Source organism: Arvicanthis niloticus, chromosome 10 (genome assembly GCF_011762505.2).
Source record: "Arvicanthis niloticus isolate mArvNil1 chromosome 10, mArvNil1.pat.X, whole genome shotgun sequence".
NCBI lineage: Eukaryota > Metazoa > Chordata > Mammalia > Rodentia > Muridae > Arvicanthis > Arvicanthis niloticus.
The window spans coordinates 15,886,854-15,911,632 of NC_047667.1; the positions used below are offsets into that span (position 1 = coordinate 15,886,854).

Below are 24,779 nucleotides of genomic sequence, written 5' to 3' on the forward strand. Positions count from 1 at the left end.
ATTTTTCAAGCAAATGGTCCTAAGAAACAAGCTGGAGTAGCCATTTTAAAATACACAGCCCAAGGACACAAAGGGGGGAACTCATGGCTCCACCTGTATAGGCAATTGAGGGTGGCCTTGCCTGGCATCAGTGGAAGTGGACGGCCTTGGTGCCTGAAAGTTTGGATTCTCTAGTGTTGGGGAATTTGACAGCAGGGAGGTGGGAATGGGAGGATGGTGGGAGCACACCCTAATAGTAATAGGAGGGGGGGAATGGGGAAAGGAGTTTGGGGGGGGGGAATGGGAGAGGAGATAACATTGAAAGGTAAATAAATAAAATATCCAATTAAAAAACAAACAATGAGTCTGGCAACTGTAGTTGAGCACTTGAGACTTTTTGTCAACAATTTACTACAGGGATTTCGTATAATCCTCAAGAACAAGGTATTGTGGAAGAGGCCCATGGAACTTTAAAAAGATTGGTGAGACATACTGTTGCTGAGACAAAGAATGATGCCAACCTATGAGCTTGCTGTGTGCCCTGACAAGGGTTACTGGGGAGCTGTATTGGACATATGTTCCTGACCCGCCTTTGCTTGACTATATCCCAGATGGGACAAGCTGCCTTGCCTCAAGTTTTAAACCTTGTGGGATAGAGAATCGAAAAGAGAAACTATTTCTCTTGTATTCCTCTTAAAGGTGCCCAGCTATTAGGACTTGATCACGTACTGGTCTAGAAATCAATCCAATATGGGAAATAACAGTCTACTTTTGGAAAACTGGATCTGGACTTTGTCAGAGACATATTTGGAAGCTAGCTGTAGCTCGCTATGATGTTAGGATAGCAAGAGATAATGTTGGGACAGGATCTGGATTTCAAACACGGGTTAGTGCATGTTTTAAGGCTCTTTTAATTGTCAAGCTAAAATTGGTTTTGTCTCTTCTACAGTATTTATTGTAAGTTGCATTGACTGTATCATTTCCAATTATGTTAGTGTGTTGAAACCTGGCATGTCTGTTACAGGGGTCTCTCAACCAACTTTTGTCTCACTGTGCTGAGTATTAGAAAACCTTGATTCTCTGAAAAAAGCTTGAAAGTTCTGAAAGAAGTGAGTTAGGCTTTAAGCAGAAGCAAGAAGGTAGCAGGCTTGATTATTGCTGGTATAACAGCTTTAATTCCATTAATTGCTAGCACCACTGCTTCTGCAATAGCATTGACACAGGAGTTAAGAAAACTATTTTTGTTAACCATCTAGCAAAAAAATGTTACTAATGTATTGAGTATACAAAAGGACTTACATAGGTATCTGGAACAACAAATGATACTCTATAACCCATTCAAATTATCTGAAGGAGGTTCAGGGCTTAAGAGTTAGGAGCCATCCCAAGTGTCATGACAAATATTATTGGAGTGGTGTTACTTTTGAAATTTACAATGATTGTCATTATAATTTGAAAAACATTTAAAGATATCTGTAGGGTATTTGGCATGATCCTAACACCTCTCTGGGTGTGTTAACTTTGCATAATGAGATTATGAATTTAAAGAATGCTGCTCTGTTGACCTTCAATGCTGCAGATAATCCTGATAAAATTATCCATGGCCTGAGCTCAGTATTTCCATTTTGGACAAACCTTAGGAATGGCATCTATAGCTTGATCAGGCTAGCCCTTCTTGTCCTGGGAATACTTTTATTCCTGCCCATCGTGTTAAAGCTTATCTTTAACAACATCAACATGTTGACAGCCAAAGTACATGGCTTAAACCTGAAAATGGAACCCCAAACAAAGTTATTAAATTAACAGGCTGGCAAGCCAAGGACAGGTAAAATTCTGCACAGAGCCTTACCAACCTAAGACAGAAGTACATTGCCTTTGATAATGCATACTCCATGACAGGCAAGGAAGGCATTCTTATCAGAATGACCTAAGACAGGCTCGGTCTTGTTAACAAAATAAAAAAGGAGGAGAGGTGAAGAGCCTTTGGGGCTGCTTGGCAAGAAGTTGACATGGGCCAAGGACAAGGAAAGGGGCTGCTTGACAGGAATATGACATTGGCCAAGGACAAGGAAGTAGGCTTTAAGCAGGAATCTGACATTAGACTAAAACAAAGAAGTAATTTTAGGTAGGAGTCTAAATTGTAGGCTACAACAAAGAAGTAATCTCAGGCAGAAATCTAAATATTAGGCCAGAACAAAGAAGTAATTTCAAACAGGATTCTAAATTTTAGACTAGAACAAGGAAGTAGGCTTCAGACATGAAAATGACCTTGGGCTAGGATAGGGAAGTAGGCTCAGACACTTTATCATCCTGATAAGCCTTTAGAAACAGTGATCACAGGAGTATTCACATAATTGGGTTTAATGCCTTGCTTTTTCTTTGACTATTTGTGTTCATTGTATTGCTTGTTCCTTGACTATTTGCATCTATTGTATTGCTAGACCCTCAACCTAGAACTAACCTTATTATATGCATGTAATCAAAATGGTATAAAAGCATAAAGGAAGAGGGGGTTATAAGATAGGGTGTTCTAGGGAGGTGAAATGGGGAAAGGGGATGACATCTGTACTGTAAATAAATAAAATACCCAATAAAAAAAGAAAAGATCTTTCTCCATATGTGTATGTGATATACATTTATATTATATATATACATATATACACATATATACACCTATACACATATACACATGTACATATGTATAAAACATATATATATTATATATACATATATACATATTATATATATATACATATATATATATATATATATATATATATATATATATATATATTCTCAAGGTTGAGAGGATGGAAACCCAGATATCCTGAAGAATCGATATAAGATATGGGAAGCAAGGGACTTGGGATGATCTTTGAAGGAGGAGGGCAGGGTGAAGAGAGTACTGTTAAAAAGAGAAACAGTTAGGATTTCAGTGTAACATGGCCACCCTCTCATCCTGCTCTGAAGATGTTTGCTTTTGCTAGAAGATCTCCAGGACTTAGAATTACCCAAGTATTTATTCAATAAGTTAATCCTCTGAAATGTTCAAAAGACCTGAAGGAGTTGAGGCTAGAGAGCAGGCTCTGTAACATGATAACTGTGCGAGCATGAAGACATAAATTTAGATCTCCACCACCCACACAAAAGCTAAGCATGGGCACACACACCTAGAACCCAGCACTGGAGGGCATGTGAATAGGATTACTATGGTTTGCAAGTCAACCAGTCTAATTCCATGTACAGTGATTTTTGTCTCACAAAATAGGTTTGGTGTGGAACACTGGTGGAAAACACCTGATGCTGATCTCTTGCTGTCACATGTACACGTGTGGCCACGCACACTCTCATGCATTCCCATACACATGTATACACACACATACACACTCGGACTTAAGGAGTCATGTACTAACACTTCTCCTCAGGCAACAACTGCAAGCATAGGGTGATTTTCCTAGATCACCAATTTCCATTTGTCTGGAAATGAGAGCGTGAAACAGTTGAAGAGGGAGAAAGGTCTATTTCAGCTAGGCATGGCTTTGAATAAATACATTTGAAACAATATCTTGAAGCAAATGTTCCCTAAAGCAAACACATTACTGAGTGCATGTCTGAACCAAATTGGGAACTTTCCCTCATCTGAGACATCAAAGACTTTCTCTTTTACCTCCTGCTCTCACTCCACTCGTGTTTCTTCCTTCCTTCTTTCGTCCTCTTCCATTATTCTTTCGACACAGGACCCATCCCACCTAGACTGGCTTGAGACTCACTGTATAGCTAAGACTTACCCTGAACTTGCAATCCACTGGCCTTTGCCCCCTGTGCCATTACAGGAAAAGATCACTCCATCAGATTTATGTGGTGCTGGGACTAGACCCCAGGACTTCATGCAGAATAGACAAGCACCCTATTCACTGAGCCACCTCTCCAGCCCCTCACTGCAGCAGAAGTGATACAGCAGAGTCAAATAATGCAAGGGAGTTGGTCTAGAGTAAAACATTGGGTTTCTGATTAGCCAGTGACTCTCAACTTCCAGAAGGCTCAGTAGCAGACAGTGCAGTCTCTCTTCATAGGGATTTTAACCTCAATATGATTGCTCTGCCCTTGTTAATGTCCTGAGACTGAATTTTTGTTGTACCATGCTATTCTCAAAGCTCCTGTGCAAACTTAAACATTATTCAATAGAATGGTTTCCTGGAAAACCTTTTGAAAGTGGCCCAGGACTCTGACCTCACTCTGCAGCCCACTGCCTGCCAGAGTTGTGTTTTATTACCCCTAGGATGTTCAGACCAAGAGACAGCCAGAGAGTCAGAATTTCAAGCCAAGGAGGCTTATGAAGATAGTAGCTACTTTCAAGATAGGAAACTGCCACTGTCAACTCTTAGTGGTTTTAAGTATCTAAAGTTTCTCTTTGGCTTCTATTGACCTAACTGGTGACTGGCAAATAAATAGATGATAGATAGATAGATAGATAGATAGATAGATAGATAGATAGATAGATAGATAGATAGATAAACTTCTAAACTGTTTTTACTTGTCTGAGGGTTCTATAAGATCCCTTACCAGTGTATTACAATGCGATGGTTGCTAAAGTACAGGGCTGGGCGCTTGCAGGATTCTTGACAGCTCAGACAGCACATCACATGTGGAGAACATCTTGGTGTTTCCCCATGGAGCCCACATCTATGATTTACCATTATTGGGTATCCAGAGGAGGTGTTGCTTGAGAAAAAAAGTAGGTTTGGGTCCACATAAAGCACCTTGGATGGTATTTATGGAGTTCTCATGAACTCAGCCAGACTTTGTAACCTCAACCAACCCTCCAGTCAATCGAGAAGCTTCTGCTCTGACACTTTAGGTGTCCTCTATCAATCAACAACTGAGCAAATATACTCACTTCTTTGTGATCTTTGACCCAGATCATTTCTCCAGGGTTATTTATGAGGTCAAATTGTACATGCAATACACACTGGGGGCACAGTACAATCTCTGAGGGAAAAAAAATTCTATTTTGTACTTTCTCTTCCTGAGAGACTCAAATACACATTTCCTAGATCCTCCGGTAAAGGTGGAAACCAGAAAAACTGTCTCAGGTCTCTCAGCACAGGAAGCTGTGGGGAAATGAAAGAAAAGGAAACTAATCTTTTAGGGCTAGAAGTTGGCTCAGGGGGAGATGCTTGTAGCACACGCTTTAGAAGCAAAGTTAGAATCCACAGTGCCCATGTAAAAGCTGGGCATGGTGGAACATGCACCTGTGTCTCCAGCACCTGAATGCACAGACAGGGTCTGTCCCGGGGCTCTATGACCAGCCAGTCCAGCCTAAGCAGCAAACTTCAGGTTTAGTGAGACCCAGTCTCAATAAATCAGGTGGAAAGCTACTAATAAAGACACCCATTGTCAACTGATAGTCTCCATGTGTGCACACATAGCTGGGTAAACCTGGACACATCTCTCCTATTCACCACCTACACCTAGGTGACTCCTTTCAAGGTAATATATCCTACACAGGAATATGCTAAGATAGATCTTAACAGTACTTTGTTTTTAAAAATCACTCCTCTATTCATGAGCAAAAAAAATTAAACAGAAATTCATTATAGATTGCCCGTTTCGTGTCTCTTTCTAAATTAAAAGGGACATTTTATCATCTGCTGCTGCGTGCATACTGCAGAGTTCCTCAAATGCATTTTATATCAAGCGGGCCATTACGCTTCGAGTTGTTTGGTCAACTGCATGGGGAATGTCTGTAATTTTTATTTTCCCATTTAAATCTATAAGATGCCTTTTCCTTGGGGCTCTTTACTTTAATTTCAAACAAATTACATTAGGTTCCTAGCTGTTACATTGATAAGTGTGGTTCTATGCATGACTAAGGCCAAGAACAACAAATGACTTCAGATTGGTAACATGGTTACATATGTCTCGAGTGCCCCCCAACCGTATCATTTCAGACTTTGAGGCATCTGCGACTATTTTTTGAAGAATATAAATTAATTTAAAGTAGACATATTTTTCTTGCATGTATATGTTGGTATGAATATACATTTACAGTGTGTGTGTGTGTGTGTGTGTGTGTGTGTGTGTGTGTGTGTTGACACTAAAATATACCTCCTTATGAACCATCCACCTTGTCTGGGGGGACAAGCCCTCTCACTGGGCTGGAACTCATCATGTAGTTTAGGTTGGCTGGTCACTGAGCCTCAGAGATCCACCTGTCTCTGCCTGGTCTGCAGTGTAATACACACATTTGCTGTCAAACTAATCTTTTCATGTGGGTTCCAGGGACTGAGCCAAGGTCCTCGTGCTTGGGAGGCAGGTTTTTTGCCAGGCAAGTTATCTTTCATCCCCCAGCAGTGCAACCTTTAAGTCATCTGTGATTCTTTTCTACAATGTATGTCAACATAGGCTTTGGGATACCTAATAGAAGGCACATTCACACTTCCATAGGTTAATCTAGCAACCCTGCCTCTAATGTGCTTCACTGGATTAAATATAAATAAAACTAAATCTGACTTTCTCATCATCCTTGGTATATCTGAGCCCTCAAATGCTTTCTTGGCCTTAGATGACCCTTGTTCAAACACTAGGCACCCCCTAAACAAACAAGCAAGCAGACACACACAAATCACCCAAATAAAGTTTGCTACAAGCCTAGGAAGGCAGTGATGTGTCTCCCTACGGGGCTTCAGAAACATGAAGACTGAACATTTGCTTACTCCTTAAAGTAGGTTCTGTAGTGGACGTTAAGTAATCCCTTGGTGCATGGATTACCCTGTCATCTTCTTTAGGATGGTCCAGCACTGACATAACTATTGAAGCATGAGCCAATGCCCGGCTTCATTATCCTTTATGCTGGGCAGAAGGTGTGGCTTAGAGACCAGACTCTTATCTTTGTTGGAGACTGGAACTGTCTGACTCTCTCAAACAATCCCTGGTGAGTAATTGAGAGAATGGCATTGATGGCTGTCCAGGGGGAGGCACGGGTCTTGCACTTTGCCGAGAACATGGCTATGATTTAGAAATTTAGCACAAGGTTTTAGAGGAGGAGAAGCAATAGATAGCTCAATACCCCCTGGTCTCCCGTTGCTTCAGGGAGGAACCCAGGATCGGTTACAGAGTTGGCATAAAGTACTGTTTGCTTGCTCTCACTGCTGTTAGCTCAGAATTCTGTCTCTGCTACACATCTAACCCCCCAGAGATAGCCTCTTTGTCTCCTGAAGGGATTTAAACAAACTACGGTTCTTATTTTATTTTGTGTCCACTGTTAAGGATTCATGCAGAGAAAGTTTGCATGTTGCCAATTAAAATCCCCCTCCGCAGTAGAGGTCTATGATGAGAGCAGAGGCAAGGCATTTAATCCTCACCGCTCCTTAGTCTACATTCATTAACCCCATGAGGAAACAGCCAAACTAACTCTTGAAGAGGCTGAATAATATCCCGAGAGCCAAGGTACATGGGTTGAAAATCTTGGACTCTGGGAGAGACAGGGCCTGATGCTAGACTGGATTAACCCTTGTTTGTACCTGTGCTTTGCAAGTATAGGCCAACTTTCTCAATAGGGCATTACAAAGACCTTTCTTCTCATGACTTCCAACAGGCAATTTTCATGTTACTTAGACACAGAAACAGACACACAATAAATAAATAGAGCAAAGGCTTAAAAAAAAAAACTTTCACATACTCTGGATGTGTGTATGTGTATGTGCTACTCAGGATCTGGGAAAGCCTGAGAACAAATTATGGGAACCAGGTCTCTCCCTCTCCTATGTGGGTCCCAGAAATAGAACTCAGGTCATCGAGCTTAACAACAAGCACCTTTCCCCACTGAGATGATTTAAAAGTGGAATTCTGTCTGCCAGGGAAAGAATCCTTTCCTGGAAATAACTTCTTTAGAGGCATGGATGTGAAAAATTCTACCGGAAAATGTCAACTGACATCACTGTTACAGAGCATGGATGAATATCTGGGATGAGGGTCACTTTATTTCAGTCCTCACCTCCTTTGGGAAAGTGTGCAAATCCAGAGAATAAAAATAAGTTGTATTAGTTCTAAATGTTCTTTTCTTTTAGAGGAAGGGTCACAGATAAACCGAAGAGCAAAGGAGAACTTCTGTTTTTCAAGAAGTTTGTTAAAATCCTTTGATGGCTAGAAAAGAGGAGCCTCTGGCCTCTTCTTCTAACAGGTTCTGAACATGTTGTTCAATTAAGTGCTTCAGTCTTTCTGGCAGTGCAGGAACTGTGCTCCAGGGGAAGCAGAAGTTAAGTGCTTTCCCAAGGCAAACAGTTCGTAATCAATACTTTATAGATTCTTGGAATTAGTTATTGAGGCTTTGGCTGCCCTCCAGAAAGGTGAGGGTGGGAAACGGACTAAAATGAAACACACTAGAGTTTCTGTCTAAGGAGATGACTCATTCAATACACCACTTCCCATGCAAGTATGAGAACCTGAGTCTGGATCATTGAAACCTATGGTAAAAAGCCAGGCATGGTGGCATGCACCTGCAACCTCAGCACTATGGAAGTAGAGACCAGTGGATCCCTGGAGCTCACTGCCTTAACATCCCAGCCCAACTGAGAAGTTCCAAGCCAGTAAGAGAGACTGTCTGAAAGAAACAAGATTGACAGCACCTGAAGAATACCAGCTGAGATGTCCTTTTGCCTACACTCACACAAACACACACTCACACACACACAAACACACACACACACACACACTCATACAAACACAGAGAGAGAGAGACAGATACAGAGAGAGAAAGAGAGCAGAAGCGAGCTTGGCTTTGGCTTTCCTGAAGCACCCTTTCTCTCTGTCAACAATGTAGACATCTTACACTGTCATTATGCCTCACTATCAAGCCTTCTAGCCCATTATCATCAGCGTGAAAACTATGGAAGATGATTCGAGTCCTATGTGTTATATTGTTAGCTATCAAGACTAATATAGCATTTCCTAAGGGACGCTTCTTAGTAGCATAGTTATTGGACATGTTCCAAAACAGATTGCATTGGGGGTACTTTTTGCATGTGCGTGTGTGAGATACATGTGGATGTGGGTGCGCTCATTCATGGAGGCTTGAGGTTGGCATGGAGTATCTTTCTCCACTGTTTTCCCCCTTATATGTGAATAACATGTGAACAATGTTAACACCCTGAGAAAATCGTATTTTCTTAAATTATCTGTAGTGACGCAGGGTGTTGGTGTTTTGGGGTCTATACTTAGGACAATTCTTTCATGTATGATTATTTAAAACACTGGTTCTCTACAGGGGATGAGATATTAATGTCCTCTGGTAAATACTAGGAAACTGTCTGCAGATATTTTGGGTTGTTACAATATGTGTGTTCCTGGAAGGTAGTGAGTAACAGTCTTAAACACTATGAAATGACAATGACAATGAAGTATCTAGTGATACCTTAGTGATAGTTTGTTGAAATACTTAAGTGATTATGAATGTGGTGTCCTAGTATGCTTTCTCTTGCTGTGAAAAACACTGACCAAACCAACATGGGGACATGAGAGCTTATCTAGTTTACACTTTCATATGGTCCACCACTGAGGGAAGTCAGAACAGGAAACTCAAAGCAGGAACCTGCAGACAGGCACAGAAGCAGAGACTGAGAAGGGGTGCTGCTTTCCAGGTTGTTTCCAAGCTCACATTCAACCATCTTTCATTTGTGTCTGGCCTCCCAATACCCAGTGGTGGCCTGTCCATAGTGGTTGTGGCCCTCTCATATCAATTAGTAATTCAGAAAATACTCTATAAACATGCTTACAGGCCAATCTGATGGAAGCAATTTCTCACTTGAGATTCCAGCTTCCCAGGTGATACTTGTTGGTGTCAGGTTGACAAAAACTAACCAGCATGCTCAGTGAACTTAAGTCTATGTGTGGGATGCCCTGGCCCTCTCCAAATGTGGTTGTTTTATGATGGTCATACAGACTTCTTGTGTGTGTGTGTGTGTGTGAGAGAGAGAGAGAGAGAGAGAGAGAGAGAGAGAGAGAGAGAGAGAGAGAGAGAGAGAGATCACACGCTGGAGGTCATTCTCACAGGTCATTGTTTACGTGCTGTCCACCTGGAATTTTGAGGCATGATCTCTCACTGGAAAGAGGACTTCAGTGATCCACAGAGCCCCACCTATCTCCACCTCCCCAGAACTAGGAACACAAGCACATCTCCACAGACCCATTTTTATGTAGGTATTAGGGGATCAAACTCAGGTTCTTGTGTTTGTGGAGCAAACATTTCTTCCAGTCTGAACTTTTTATTTCCTACAGTAGATTTAGAGTGTCTCAATTGTACCTTATAAAATCCAAAGGGAATCCTAAACATTATCTAGTAAGTTATTGGAACCCTGTTAAAGCTGTTTTAATTAGTTATTTCTAGTAAATTCTTCAAAACTTTGTATGACCCATACAGTACCACACAGTATTCAGGATTATCAAATGACTAGAATAAAAGATATTTAAGTATGTATTTCCATAAATACAATACAATACAATACAATGCAAGCAAATCATGTATTCTTGATGCATTGAACTCTGAAACAGTAGTTGTTCTAGTGACCTTTACTTGACATGGCCTAGACAAATATAGGAGGCAATTCTTGAGATTGAGGAATTACCTGCACCAGATTAGTCCATGGGAATTTCTATGGGCAGTTGTTCTGAATGTTATTGTGGGCAGCACCATTCCCTAAGCAGGTAGCCCTGGACTGAATAAGAAAGCTGGCTAAGCACAAGCTTGTGAGTGAGCCAACCAATAGTGTTTCTTTGTGATTTCTGCTTCAAGTTTCTGTTTGAATGCCTGCCCTTACATCCCTCAGTGATGGAAGTGTAAGTCAAATAAGCTACTTCCTCTTGTAAAGTTGCTTCTGGTCATAGTGTTGTCACAGAAAGTTAAGATGGGAGCTACAGGGATAGCTTTTTTCTACAGATAAAGGAACTCAGTCTGAGTGCTATTCATTTTCTAGTTATGACAGGCTAGGACAAAAGGTCTCCCATCTTTTAGTCTCCTTCTCTTTCCATAGCTGTGAAACTACACCGCTGCCACTGTTCCGTGCATGTTTCACATGTGGCATGAAAGAATAATTTCGTGCCATGAATATTCATAAGTTCAATTTGTAATTTCCAACTGTCTGTGAATTCTAAACTCTTAACTTGAGGCTACAAATCAATAAAGATTTTTATCAAGTGTTGGAGATAGTTTCCACTATTATTTCTTATGATCTTTCATGTCAACCAAAGATATTTAGCCAAATGAGAAATAGCAGGGGTTATAAAAATAATCACATACAAAAAAATACTTTCATTTTAATGTTAACTTTCCATATTAGAACATATTAAGACACAAAAAATCATGACTGTGGTTTGACATTAACTAAAATACATGTCTTGTGGGTGTTTTTTTAAGATTTTATTTTTAATTCTATGTATGCAGGGATGATGCATGCACACAAGTACAATGAATACAGAAACCACAGAGGCCAGAAAAGGATGTTGGAGCTCCAGAAGCTGGAGTTACAGGCACTTGTGAGGTGCCCAATATGGGTGCTGGAAACCTAACCCAGTTACTCTATATAAGCAGCAAGTGCTTCTCACTGCTGAGCAATTTCTCCACACCCCAACCATTTTTTAAGGTCAAGTGTGAAGGTACAGAGAAAAAAGACTTCATTATATATTCAAGAGGGTTTAGATTAGTTGTAGATTCTGATTCCATCCATTTCTTTATATAAAGTCATAAATATTTGTCTTTTAAAAAATAATTTGCTGGTACCAAAGAGATTGAATCTAAATGTCTGCTATTGTTGGATGACTGTATTTAAGCTCCACAAATTCCCTTATAATTCCACATCTCAAAGACAGATGATAGGACTGTTTCTATAATATACTAAGCAGGATCCCAAAATAGCAGAGCTACTTTGAGGATGATTACAATACATTTTCGTGTCATTGCAGATGCTTAAAAAACAAGTAAAACGTTAACTTCCTCCACGAAGCTAGAGAAACTATTTAAAAATACTTTTCTGTGAGTATATTAGGCCTGTGTAAATGTTTATATGTGCACATGCATATACACACACATAAAGGCCAGGTGACAACTTTAAAGGTTCCATTCCATGGAGGCCCTTCAGCTCACTGATTGAGACAGAGCTTTTCACTGGCCTGGAAATCTCCAGTTAAACATATTCAAGTACTAGACGATAAAATTATAATATACTTACATACAATTTTAGTACTTCAGGTTTGTGAGGAGCCACAATAAAGGGCCATCCCCCTATGATAATTGTAGCAGTCTTCAACCAATGGCACAGTAACCACGTGAGTCTATGACTTAGGGTGGAGTTTGTCTAATTTCAGACACTCTAGTTAGGCTCAAGTCTATGACACATGGTTATTCTCAAGATCCTCCATATAGCATACTGTCTATATGATTTGTGAGTAAAGTATTCACAAAAGCTGATCATCATCAGAAAGGACTTTACAAACCAACCCCTGGCACTCATGTATTCTTCAAAGTTCTGATGTCACCATAGACCATGATAAACCCTCTCACTTCAAGTCAGAAGTCAGGGTCGCTTTGTAAAACAAAATCAACTGTAATTGCATGATTTAGTGTAGAGGGCAGAAATCTATTCTTGGTTTTCATTTTTTTTCCATGACACCTTTTTTCACTTCCTCACAGATAGTTACTCTGACTATTCAAGTGCCATTATTACACTCCATTGTTACTCAGATAGAGGGAGATTATGGAACCTTCTGACATCAGACCTGAGGCTTTACTGGCTCTCAAAAATACAAAATAGGGAAGTTTGCACACAAATCTCTGCTCTCTTAGCATACTTGAAATGAGATTTTAACTCAGCCATATCTAAGACCAATGATTTTTGTTATCTACCTCTTTCTCATGCATTTTGTTACTTGTTCAAAGAGAGAGCAACACATATTCCCTCACAGTGATGCATGCAAGATATATTTTAATACTTATTGTCCGGATTAAACTCAAAATTGTCTCTCATCAGAAGGCAGTCATTATTGCTGCTGTATATTTTTTTTCTTGAAAGTCAGAGCAAAAGAGAATATTCTACACAAGGAGATTACATGTAATTTTACAAATTCCATAGATCAGTTTTAATATACGTTCGAATAGATCTATAGAAACGTACAACTTTAAAAAGCTGCTATGTACATAGTTGCTAATTTTACTTATGCTCTAGTTTACAAAAAACAAACAAATGGAAAACCAATAATTATGATTATAATTCCCCAAAATAAATCTTGTTAATATATTAACTAATAAGCAAATGACTGGTGGATTAGAGACACCATGTGAAGGGTAGTGTTACAAGCATGAAGACCAGACTTTAGATCTCCAGAAAAGCCACGTGAATGTCAGTGGGTGTAGCAGTCTGCCTGTAATTCCAGCCTAGACAAGGATCCCCACAGCAAGCTGTTTAATGACATCGGCCATAGCAGCAAGTTCTGGGTTTGCCTGAAAGACCCTGCCTCAAAGAATGAGACAAAAGGACAATGAGGGTGCTTCCTAATACAACCTTAGAACTCCACATTCATAATCATGCATGTGCAAGCAAAACGTGCATATTCACATGCATAAAACACACACACACGATGAAAAATGAGAAAGAAACTGTTGTCTCCACTTGGATTAAAATTCACATGTCCTCTGGACATGATAGAACAGCCATACTTACGAACTCAAAGCAGCTGTGGTTACCTACACAAGACCCACACACGATGAAGCCAGTCAGCATTTCAACATGGAAGGGGAGAGGTTTATAATGCCCCACCTCCAGATGAGGAACTGGTGACTCCTGAGCGAGGGAGACTCAATTTCCTTTAAGAGTGTGACCCCTGGTAAGTCTACCATGCGCCAGTGGATGGCCCCACACCCACAAGTATATGGGCAGCACACTTTGGATGTGCTGAGTTACAAAAAAATATTTTTAAAAGAAAAAGAGGAAAAGAAGTTGTAAGGGGTAGAGAGGTAAACAGTTAATCTGGAGGAATTAGATGAATGAAGAATAATGAGATCAAAATACATTTATGTGTATGTCAAGTTATCAATTAATACAAATATATTTTAAAGAAATAAAACTTATGGGTCAACTTAAACATTCTCCCAGTGATATTTTTATGTATGAAACAAGATTTTTATATTACTATGACCAAAAATCATGGATGTGCCGAAGGAAGGAAAATATATAGCACTTTATCCCAAACTAGAACTATTTTTAAAAGGTTAGTACAAAGCAAGACCTGCCTTCCAAGAAGTCAAAATAAACACATATATAAATGAATAAATGACTGTAGGACCTTCTGTCCCTTTCCTCCTTGGGACAAGGGCAATAGACAGGACAATTCTCATGTAGCATGCAACATGTAATAACAGTCTAGCAAATGTATTTCAAACTTCAAGAAATACTGACATCGTAAGAAAAGGAATCCAAACGTCATCATAAGACCCTAGAAAACTAACGCATGACATCACAGCCATCTTTCCAGTCTACTTCCAGGGGACCCAGGAATGACTGACTTTGGAGGTTCAAGTACATGTTACCAATTTCTATTCAAGGGTGCTTGGACAAATGTCTCAGATTACTTTCCAAACCTAGAGTCAAAGCCCACCATGTCAAACAATCTCAGCATGAAAAAATACTGCACAGAAGCCCTTCCGGGACAAATCTTCTCAAGCAAAGAACTAGAAACCTGACCACTTTGTATCAAAGAAAAGCTTCAATGATCTTTGAAGAGGGAAGTTGGTAAAGAATTTGTGTCTGCTTTCTGACATGTTCTAAGTTTGCCATGTGGCATTCCCACCTGCTCGCTCTGGGCAAACCCTAGACCTGAGGACAGATTCTCAGCTGCTCCTTTGCTTTAATTACAAAATGTCATTCTCTAAGTTAGGGCTTCATTTTAAAAATAAAGTATTTTAATATATTCCTTTAAATTTTCTTTTCAAATTTATACAATGTATTTGATCTTTTTTTTTTCTTCTGGCCTCTTCATACTTTTAAAATTTTTATGTCACTCTAGATACATAGGTATATAAATTTGGTATTCAAATCAAACATCTACTTATAATAAATCATAAATTTACTTTAAAGCTATTTTTATAAAACACCATAGATATACAGTTTTATCATTTATTAAAGATAAAATTGCAAACTGATGAGATGGGCATGTTTATTTTTTACATAAGCAATTAAGTCTTGGCTGAATATTTGGCACCATAAGAAACAAAGCATCTTCAACATTTTTCATAATCATTTGATACTTTATTTTCGTAACTGTCAACTGTGAAGAGCATTATATATTCACATAAATACATAGTGCAAAACGGCAAAAGTATGTCTAGGGATATTACAGAAACTGCTGAAATTTCTGTCCAAATCACATGCTAAAATTCATCTAGCAGATTATTTCATGGAACTCAAGTTAGCTACTTAAATAGCAATGTAAAAATCAAACATTCTAATACAATACAGTCTAAAGATACATTCATTTGTCACTTCCATGCTGTGAGAAGTAGGAAAATGTTAAACATTTTTGTTCTTTGAGAACATGAAAAAAACTACCATGTTTCTCTAAGATCACAAAATGTAATGTACAATAAAAACACCAAAACTTCTACCCCACACTGCCCTGGGACCTGAACCATGCACAGGCAGCATTCTGCATGGCAGCGCTGCAGAGCTGGGCACACTGGAAAGTATGTAGTGTACTCAGAACAAAGCCTGCAACATAGGGGCCTGCTACCAGAAATGCCAGAAAATCATCACTCCCTTCACACTGAATCAGTTTCTGGTCACTAAACATTCAGAACTGTTCCTGTTTCCAACTGTTTACACAATGTGAACCCTCCTGGAATCATGATGAACAGTTTAGGAAGCTGGGCTCTCCTAAACTTTGGTGGTGATCTTGAGTACATAGGTAGTTCGGGAACTAAGTAGAAGGAGATACATTTAATCAAATTCCCTGTTTCATGATCAAAGCCGGTTACAAGAATTAAGCACACAAGTTAAAATACTTGCCGTGAATGACCAAGAACTGGGTTCAAAACTCATCACTGTACAAATGACACATTTTTTTAAAATTCCAAAGCCATGAAGGTTACTACCTGAGTCAAGAAAGATTGGAGTGTGAATGAACTCACCGCCAGAGACTTCTGTGTTGCTCCCTGAGCTGTGCCAGCAGGTGTTCAATGCACTTGTTAGAGTCCATGTATTCCTGCAAAGACAGACACGAGATATAAATACTACAGACTCATGTCTATGTACTGAGAATTACACACGAAAATTTCAAAAAATTATTGAAATGTTTATTTTGGTGACATTAGCTTATTTCAATTATTTGCCATATGAAATATAATTCCTTGCAGGAGAGATGGGAAGATGGTTTTCTGGGTAAATGAGGTCCTGAGTCTAACTCCCAGAATCCATGTTTAAAGAAATAAAGTCAGTTGTGGTGGCCTGTGTTGATAATCCTAGCTCTGGGGAGATGGCTACAATCACTGAATCTTGCTGGCCAGCCAACCTAGAATTGATGACTTCTAGAAAATTAAAGACCCAGTCTCAAAAACCACAGAGATGGTGCCCTGAAGAAGATAACTGAGGTTGGCTTCTGGCATTCATGTATGTGCACGTGTGCATGGAAATTCATTGCAACAGTTACTATGTGCCAGGACTATATCTCCATCTCTCAAAGAACAATTGCCACAAGATTAACCCTTTGATGCCCTTCCCTAGCTGTAGAAGCCTGGGCCTCTGTGGTTCACATGTCCAGTCATTTGAACATGGTAGCACTTCTTGACCTCATGTGATAGATTCTAGAAACAAACTTCCAAAGTGAATTTGGAGTTTACTGAATCAGTGGGAAACTCCTCTGACTTTCAAAAAGCCAACATTTCATAGCTATCAACATATGTATTCCTGCAAAACATGGGAAATCAATGTTCTCACAGTTAGAAGAAATATTATGTGTATGTGGAGGCCTTGGCATTATTGGTCTTGTGGTAGTGGGTTTCAAGTAAGAATAAACTCATAGACCATTTTATATGGGTATCATATTCTGTGGATGCATTCACTTTGCTTCATCTTCTATATACATGTAACTTGTAGCTATGTTTGTCTGGGTTTAGTGAAGTAAAGTGCAACCTCTTCTATGAAGACATGATACAGATAAGGCAGTCATTTATCCAAAATATGAAGAATATATTTGCTGAGAATCACATAAGTATATAAGTATAGCTGTGTCTGTGTGTCTGTGTGTGTGTGTGTGTGTGTGTGTGTGTGTGTGTGTGTGTGTGTGTGCTAGTGCCATATTGTGTATGTCACTGTGGCTTTGTGGCACAATTTCAGACTAAGCGTGTGACACAACCAAGCATGGCTGTTTCCTCTGTGGATTGCTTTAAATGTTCAGAGTCTTAGGTGCTTCCATGGGAATTTTAGAATTGCTTTTTCTAGATCCTGAGATGTTAGTGGGAACTGGATTGAATCTGTAGAACACTTTGGTAATATGGCATTTTCGTGTTAATTCTGTCAATGCAGAAGCATGTGAAGTCTTTCCGTCTTCTGGTGGTTTCTTGGGCTTTTCTTCTCTTAAAAGTTTTAGCATAGAGGTCTTTCACTTACTCGATCTTTTCTGTGTGTAATTAAATTAGAAATAAAGGTCATGAGAGAAAAAGGGGAGACCTTAAGTGAAAATTAGGGGGAAAAGATGGGGAGACATTTGATATGACAGCAAACTTGCAAAGAGGAAGGGAAACAGCAAGAAGACATGTGGATGGGGAGGAAGTTGAGGGAGAAGAACACACTAGAACTGCATATGAGGCACATGTTTGAAATGCCATAATGAAACCCATTACTCTGTTATTCTGATGACTTAAAGGTTTATATTTTAGTTATGTGCATGTGTGTGGAGGAGATCATGCAGGTGAGCACAGTGTCTGCAGAGGCCGGAAAAGAACAATGGATTCAACTGATGTGGGTGCTGGGTAACAAACTCAGGACCTCTATGCAAGCAACTGCTCTGCACCACTGAGCCATCTCTCCAGCCTCCAAACCCATTACTTTGCATGCTATTTTAAAAATTAATTTAGAGACTGTAGATAAACTTATTTATATGACTATAGTCATGCTTTCAAAAACTCTACCTGAAAAAAAAAATGAAGAGTTCATTTTACACATGAAAATCCTATAGAAAAGTCTATTGACTGTGAAACCTGCATTCTAAATACGTTATTTCTGAATACATGGTCCATAGTTGATAGTGCTTCAGTTGCTAACTTGCTAATGTAGTGCATAAAATCCTGTGTTACTGTTTCATCCGGGATAGTTTTTTTTTATTTTCCTGCTTGAAGATCTAACCTAAAACTCCCTGCTCCTCCCTCAGTTGGAAGAGACCGAATAGTATACAGTGATTTCTACATTAAAGGTGTGGGGAAACCTGATCCTTTATTATATAAATTATGAGATATCCTAGGGGCTTTGGTTAATATTGATATTTCTCTTTCTGAAGTACAGATTCATTATTAAACATTATACATAATCTATCATAATCCATCACTTCTACAGTGATATTTACTTAAGGGGAAGATGGGATGTAGCTAAGAGTTGAGCTGAAGCCATTAAAGGATTCAAGACCTTGGATCCACTCTGGTAGTCATGAAAGTACCTTACTACCTTTCCAAAAGTACTGTAGCACATAAATATAAAGTGATAAGCCTCTATCTAAACATTTATTACTTAATATATTAAAATTCTATAACACACACTAAGATAAAGAGTCATATGCCCGATGAATTGATATGCATTTTCAGGCGACTATAGAATAAATCCTTAAACTCTCAGTTCTCAATCTATGTGTTGTAACCCCTTTGGGGGTCATGTAGCAGACTGAATGAAAATGACTGCCAGAGACCCAAAGGAAGTGGCAGTATTAGGAGGTGTGGCCTTGTTGGAGCAGGTGTAGCTTTTGGAGAGAGGGATCACTGGAGACAAGCTTTGAGGACTAAGATGCCCAATCTAGGCCTAGTGTGGCTCAGTCTTTTCCTGCTGCCTACAGCTCAAGATGTAGAACTCTCAGCATATTCTCCATTACCATGTCTACCCGCCTTCTACCATGCTTCCTACCATGATGATAATGAACAAAACCTTGAACTGTAGGCCAGTCCCAGTTAAATGTTTTCCTTATAAGAGTTGCAGTGGTCATGGTATCTCTTCACAGCAATTAAACCCTAAGATGGGTCACATATCAGATATTTACATTATGACTTATAACAGTAACAAAATTACAGGTATGACGTAGCAATGAAATAATTTTATGCTTGGGGGTCACCACAACATGATGAACTGTATTAAATCATCACAGCATTAGGAAGGTTTGAGAACCACTGCCTTAAATAAAAATACTGGACCTGCTGAAATGGAAGCAGACCAGAGATCACGGCAGATACATGTTTATTGCTACCAAGATATGGAATCAGCATAAAGGCCCACCACTAGATGATTGGATAAAGATAATGTTACACACACAGAAACATACACAGAGAGAGAGAGAGAGAGAGGAGGGAGAGGGAGAGAGAGAGAGAGATAACATGGTGGGGATAAAAGTAGAAATACTATCAGTGGGCATGAAGAAGGCTAAAGGGAGGTGAGGAGAAGAGCAAGAAGAGTCCTGGGGGCACAGACAGACAAAATAGAGCCATGAGATTGCTCAGTGGGTTAGAGCATTTGCTGTACAACTCTAAGGGTTGTGGACTGGTCCCTGGAACCCACATACATTCTACATCCAATGGTGAGCTTCTGAAGTCCCAGCACCCTTACAATGAGATGAGGGCAGAGAGAAGAGTCTACAATTGCATGATCACTTAGCTTGGTAGCAAAAGCAAAGAGAGAGAGCGCACCTTTACAAGGTGGAAGGAGACGCTGACACCAATAGTAAGCCTTGACCTCCACTACTGGATGTAACATATGAATACCCATATATATACAGACATGCATACACACACAAGAAATGAACTAAAAATATAACATAATGGATGTTGCTTCTCTATATACAAACTAGATTTAATGACCTATAGTATATATACATATGTATTTACCTATGTGTGTGTGTGTGTGTGTGTGTGAGAGAGAGAGAGAGAGAGAGAGAGAGAGAGAGAGAGAGAGAGACATGAAAGTAGAAAGGGGATTTTTTGAGATAAGGAAACTGCACATGAAAGGTTAGCTGGGGGCATAATAACAAAGTACATTTGACTTACTAGATATATATGAATATGAAGTCAAATGAGATTCAATATTGTATATGCTAATGAAACGTGCACTGTGGTAGGAAGTTGCCTACAGTGTCCAGCATTCTGATCAATACAGGCCTCCATGGTTGAAAGTGTTTGACATTACCAAACACATCAATTCTGAAATATTGTCACCTCGAAAATGAAGCCTAAACATTTACCTCAAGTAGAAACACATTTTCATCACTTCTTCCTCTTTTCATTCAATGATTCTTTAAACACAGTGGTGTGCCAAGTAGTATGCCCAGCAGTGCAGATATAACACTTTGAAGATGAATATCTCTCCATCAGGGTGGTTATTATGTTTCACGGGAGACATAAATAAATGAACAGTTATTTTAACCAGGTCCATGCATACTATGGAGGAAATCTCTATATGACAGAAAAGATCTGAAATGAAGGCAGATTGTTGATCAACATTTATTGTCAACTTGTCAGGATTTAGAATCCCCTGGGTGACAAGCCTCCAGATACATCTGTGAGGGAGCTCCTAGATTAGGTTAGACTCTGTCCAATGCCTCTGAGGAATTCGCTAGATTCAATTAATTGAAGTGAGACAATCCTCCCTAAAAGTAGGAGATAGCGTTCCCCTGGCCAGGCTCCTAGAGTGAATGAAAAGGAGAAAGGAAGTGCCAGCATCCAACCCTCTCTGATCCCTGATTACAGAAGTAATGTGACCAGACACCTCACATTCCTGCTGCCATGATGCCACTACCACAAAGGACTGCACCCCTGAACTGTAAGCCAAAATATAACCTTTAGCCCTGTGTGCTACCACAGAAAAGGGAAAAGCAGCTGAGACCAAAAGATATTTTATCAAAGAGTCAGACATATTTTCTCCCTTTCTATGTATGACTCTCTGTCTGTCTATCTGTCTGTATGATTGTCCGTCTGCTTCTTGACAGTATCTCTCTATGTGGCCATGGCTAGCTTCAAACTCTCTTTGTAGGCCTAGACAGTCTTAAACTCATAGAGATTCACCTGCCTCCTGAGTCCTCGTATTAAAAGCATACACTGCCCACACCAGTTTCATAAAAATCATTTTAAGAAGATGTTGAAAAAAGTAAAAGAAAGAATCCAGAAGAGAAGGGGCCTGAACACTGCAGCCAAAAAGTTACCAGCCACAATGGTCCAGAGGTGTTATCTGGAGAAGAGAACAGAGGACAGTGAGATCTGGAAATATGAATGAGAATATAGTCCCCAATAAGTCAGGTTCAGGCAGGAGTAGATGCATACATCCAGGAAAACAACTTGGATCAAAGCTCCTAAAATGAGTGGTCTTGTCCTAATCCACGCACAGGGATGCAAGCTGAGAAATACAGTAATGGGACTGGAGAGATGGTTCGGTATTTAAGAGCATTTGCAGAGGACATGGGTTAGATTCCCAGAACCAACATGTGACCCCAGTTCTCACACATCCAAAATCCTCTTCTGGCCTCTGTGAACACTAGGCAGGCATGAAGTATACATACATACATGCAGGCCAAACACTGTTTAACTGTAATGAAAATTAACCTTAACAAAAGAGAAAAAACAGCAAAAACAAACACTTTCTGGCTCAAAGATTTAAGTTCACATCCTGGTTTTGGTCTTATTTGCTGAGTTCTCCTGGATAAATTATTTAACCTTTCTATGATTTAGCTTCTTGGTCTCTGTCAGAAGGGTAAGTGACACTTAGCTTGTAATGGTGTCTTAAGGATTAGACGTTTAAGTAACTATATGCCACCACATAAGGCACAGATCTCAGAGCACTGCCTGCTTCCTCTCAGAAAAGCAATTCCTTGGTGCTTTCCCTCTAGGAGCCTCAAGATTTTTCTATTCATAGAGCTGTGAACTAAAGTCTTCTTGAGAAGCTGAATCAGGATCAAAGCTCCCATAGATGGGTCGACCTTGGCTGATTAGACTGCAATGACTCTGCAAAGATGAACTAGTACAGAGAGCCAAGGTTATCTCGGGAAACCTTGGCCTTGCAATTGCCATTTACCTCAACTAATTTATCAGACCTCCCGTAACATTTGGAATCATTAGATAAACTTCTTGGACTATCCCATTAAGCGCAACAGACTACACCAATTCTAAAGCTGAAACCTCTGCAAGAAGTCATCAGAAAAAGAGATTTTCTGTGGGTGTACTGTACTGACCTATGACCTATATGCATACACACATCTGTGTGCTGACTTGTAACGTGTGTGTGTGTGTGTGTGTGTGTGTGTGTGTGTGTGTGTAGTATGTACTGACCTTGGACACATATGTGTATACTAACCTGTGATGTGTGTAAGTGTGTAAGTGTGTATGTATGTATGTGTGTGTGTGTGTGTACTGACCTGCAATGTATGTGTATGTGTTTGTGTGTGTGTACCTACCTGCAATGTATTTGTGTATGTACTGACCTTGGATACATATGTATATACTAGCCAGTGATGTGCGTGCGTGTGTGTGTGTGTGTGTGTGTGTGTGTGTGTGTGTGTACTGACCTTGGACACATATGTGTATACTAACCTGTGATGTATGTGTGTGTGTGTACTGACCTTTGACATGTATGTGTATACTAACCTGTGGTATGTGTGTGTTGTGTGTACTGACCTGCAATGTGTGTGTACATGTCTCTATTGACCTTTTCCATGTGCATGTGCACACATATGTGTGTGTGTTTGTGTATGTGTAAATTTGGTCTCTGACATTTTTATTTGATATCTATAACAATTCATGTGTCCTCAGCCATATTGAAAGTATGTCATATAGGATAATGCACACACACATACATACATGCATACATACATATATACATATATACACATACATAAGCTACAATCCGGTACCCTTGACCTTGGAGAGGCAATCACATTAAATAAAATGGGAGTAAAGATATTTGGGACAATAAGAAAACTAGAGGAATGAAAAATGAATAGATTTTAAGAAATGAGTGGGATAGGACAACACCTGAAATAAACTTGGTTTCCCCCACTTGTGTTTCTTTCTATGGTTTAAATGTTGTGTGGCCACAATACACAATGGGAGTCCTGAATAGTAGCTGTCAAAACGAAGACTTAGGATACAGTCCACAAGAGGAACCTGTCATTCCATTTGAGAAGATGAGATTAAAAATCCTTCAGTGAAACAATTTCCTATACCATAATCTCAGACCATGAACCTCCTTTCTCCTTGTCCTTGTCAGGATTCTGATGAAAACATTCACTGAAGAAAGGATTAAGAAGGCAAGGAGAATCGTGTCACAGCAAGTTGGATTTATATAATATGGTTTTTAAATTTTTCAAAGGTACAGCATTAAAGAGACATCTGTTCCTTGGCTAAAACTTATGCAAATTTGGATCATTTTAAAGATGTATTTCAGGAAGTTTGCCTTTCGCTTAATTCAAACATTTTGGAGCAATCAGTATGAGACACTGAAATGGATCAGAGGATTAAAGATACACTCGGTGGTGTTGTGCATCTGTGTAGCATTCGATGGAACTTGTTATTATTGGAAATAGGTCCATTCTGAGGGAGGTCCATTAGAGCTGAATCCCAAGAATGTGAGGCTCTTGGGTATCACTCGCTTGGAGTGGGGTTCAAAATGTAACTGTCTATTAAAGCTTGCAAAACTCCAAAAGCACTCCCCACAATCTCTATTTTAATTAGCATAATTTACGGCTGCAGAGTATGTGAAATCCTGCCAGTGGAATTCCCAATCCACCTCCGGGCAGAGATGCAGCCACCAAGGAGGCCAGATGTTGAAGGCAATGGAAACTTTGTAGATGCAAGAATTTCCACACTTAGGAGATGACTAACTACTGTAACAGGAAACATTTCCCTTGAACAAAATAATATTTTGTCATCTTAATGGAAAGGTACGTCTGTACAGCAAATATAAAATGCTAATTATCCTCATCTTGGGAATGCATGGATGAGCAGAGTCACAACTAGGGAGATGGCTCAGTGGGCAGGGTCCCTGCTGTACAGAATGAGGCCCGAGGTTTAATCTCACTACCCATATCAAAAGCCAGACCTGATAGGACATTCCTGTAATCCTAGAGCTACTGATAGAGACAAGTAGATCCTGAGGGAATCCAGCCCAGCCAGAGGAGCTAAAACAACCTATCTCAAATCATAAGGTGGAGAGTGCTAGAAGACACTCAGCATAGACATCTGCCCTCCACACATGCACAAGGGGGTAAGTGTTCCCTTCAGGTGCATACACATGCATATACCATACACATTCATATACACATGTATACACCATCTACATTTATATACACATGTATACACATGCACACACAAACACACTCTCTCTCTCTCTCACACACACACACACACTCACTCACATGTATCTCAATAATAACTAGAATCTATACCAATGCACATACTTCCAAGGAGGTCTTTGTGTGTTGAACACCACAAACAAATCACTTCAGAAACCCCAGCTTTGGCAGATTAATTCTGCCTTCATTATTCCTCTACCTGCCAACTCTATTTTCTTTCCTATTCAAGC

At 39.7% G+C, this 24,779-nt stretch overlaps 1 protein-coding gene across 8 annotated transcripts in view; it reads right to left on the minus strand.

Moving 5' to 3' along the window:
* Nckap5 (NCK associated protein 5) overlaps positions 1 to 24,779 on the minus strand; it is an 887,342-nt gene that overhangs the window by 584,055 nt on the left and 278,508 nt on the right. For all 8 annotated transcript variants that reach the window (XM_076941060.1, XM_076941057.1, XM_076941058.1 and 5 more), the window contains one exon: positions 16,151 to 16,224. In XM_076941060.1, coding sequence (XP_076797175.1) covers positions 16,151 to 16,224 — 74 coding nt within the window. The remainder of the gene's footprint in view (positions 1 to 16,150; positions 16,225 to 24,779) is intronic.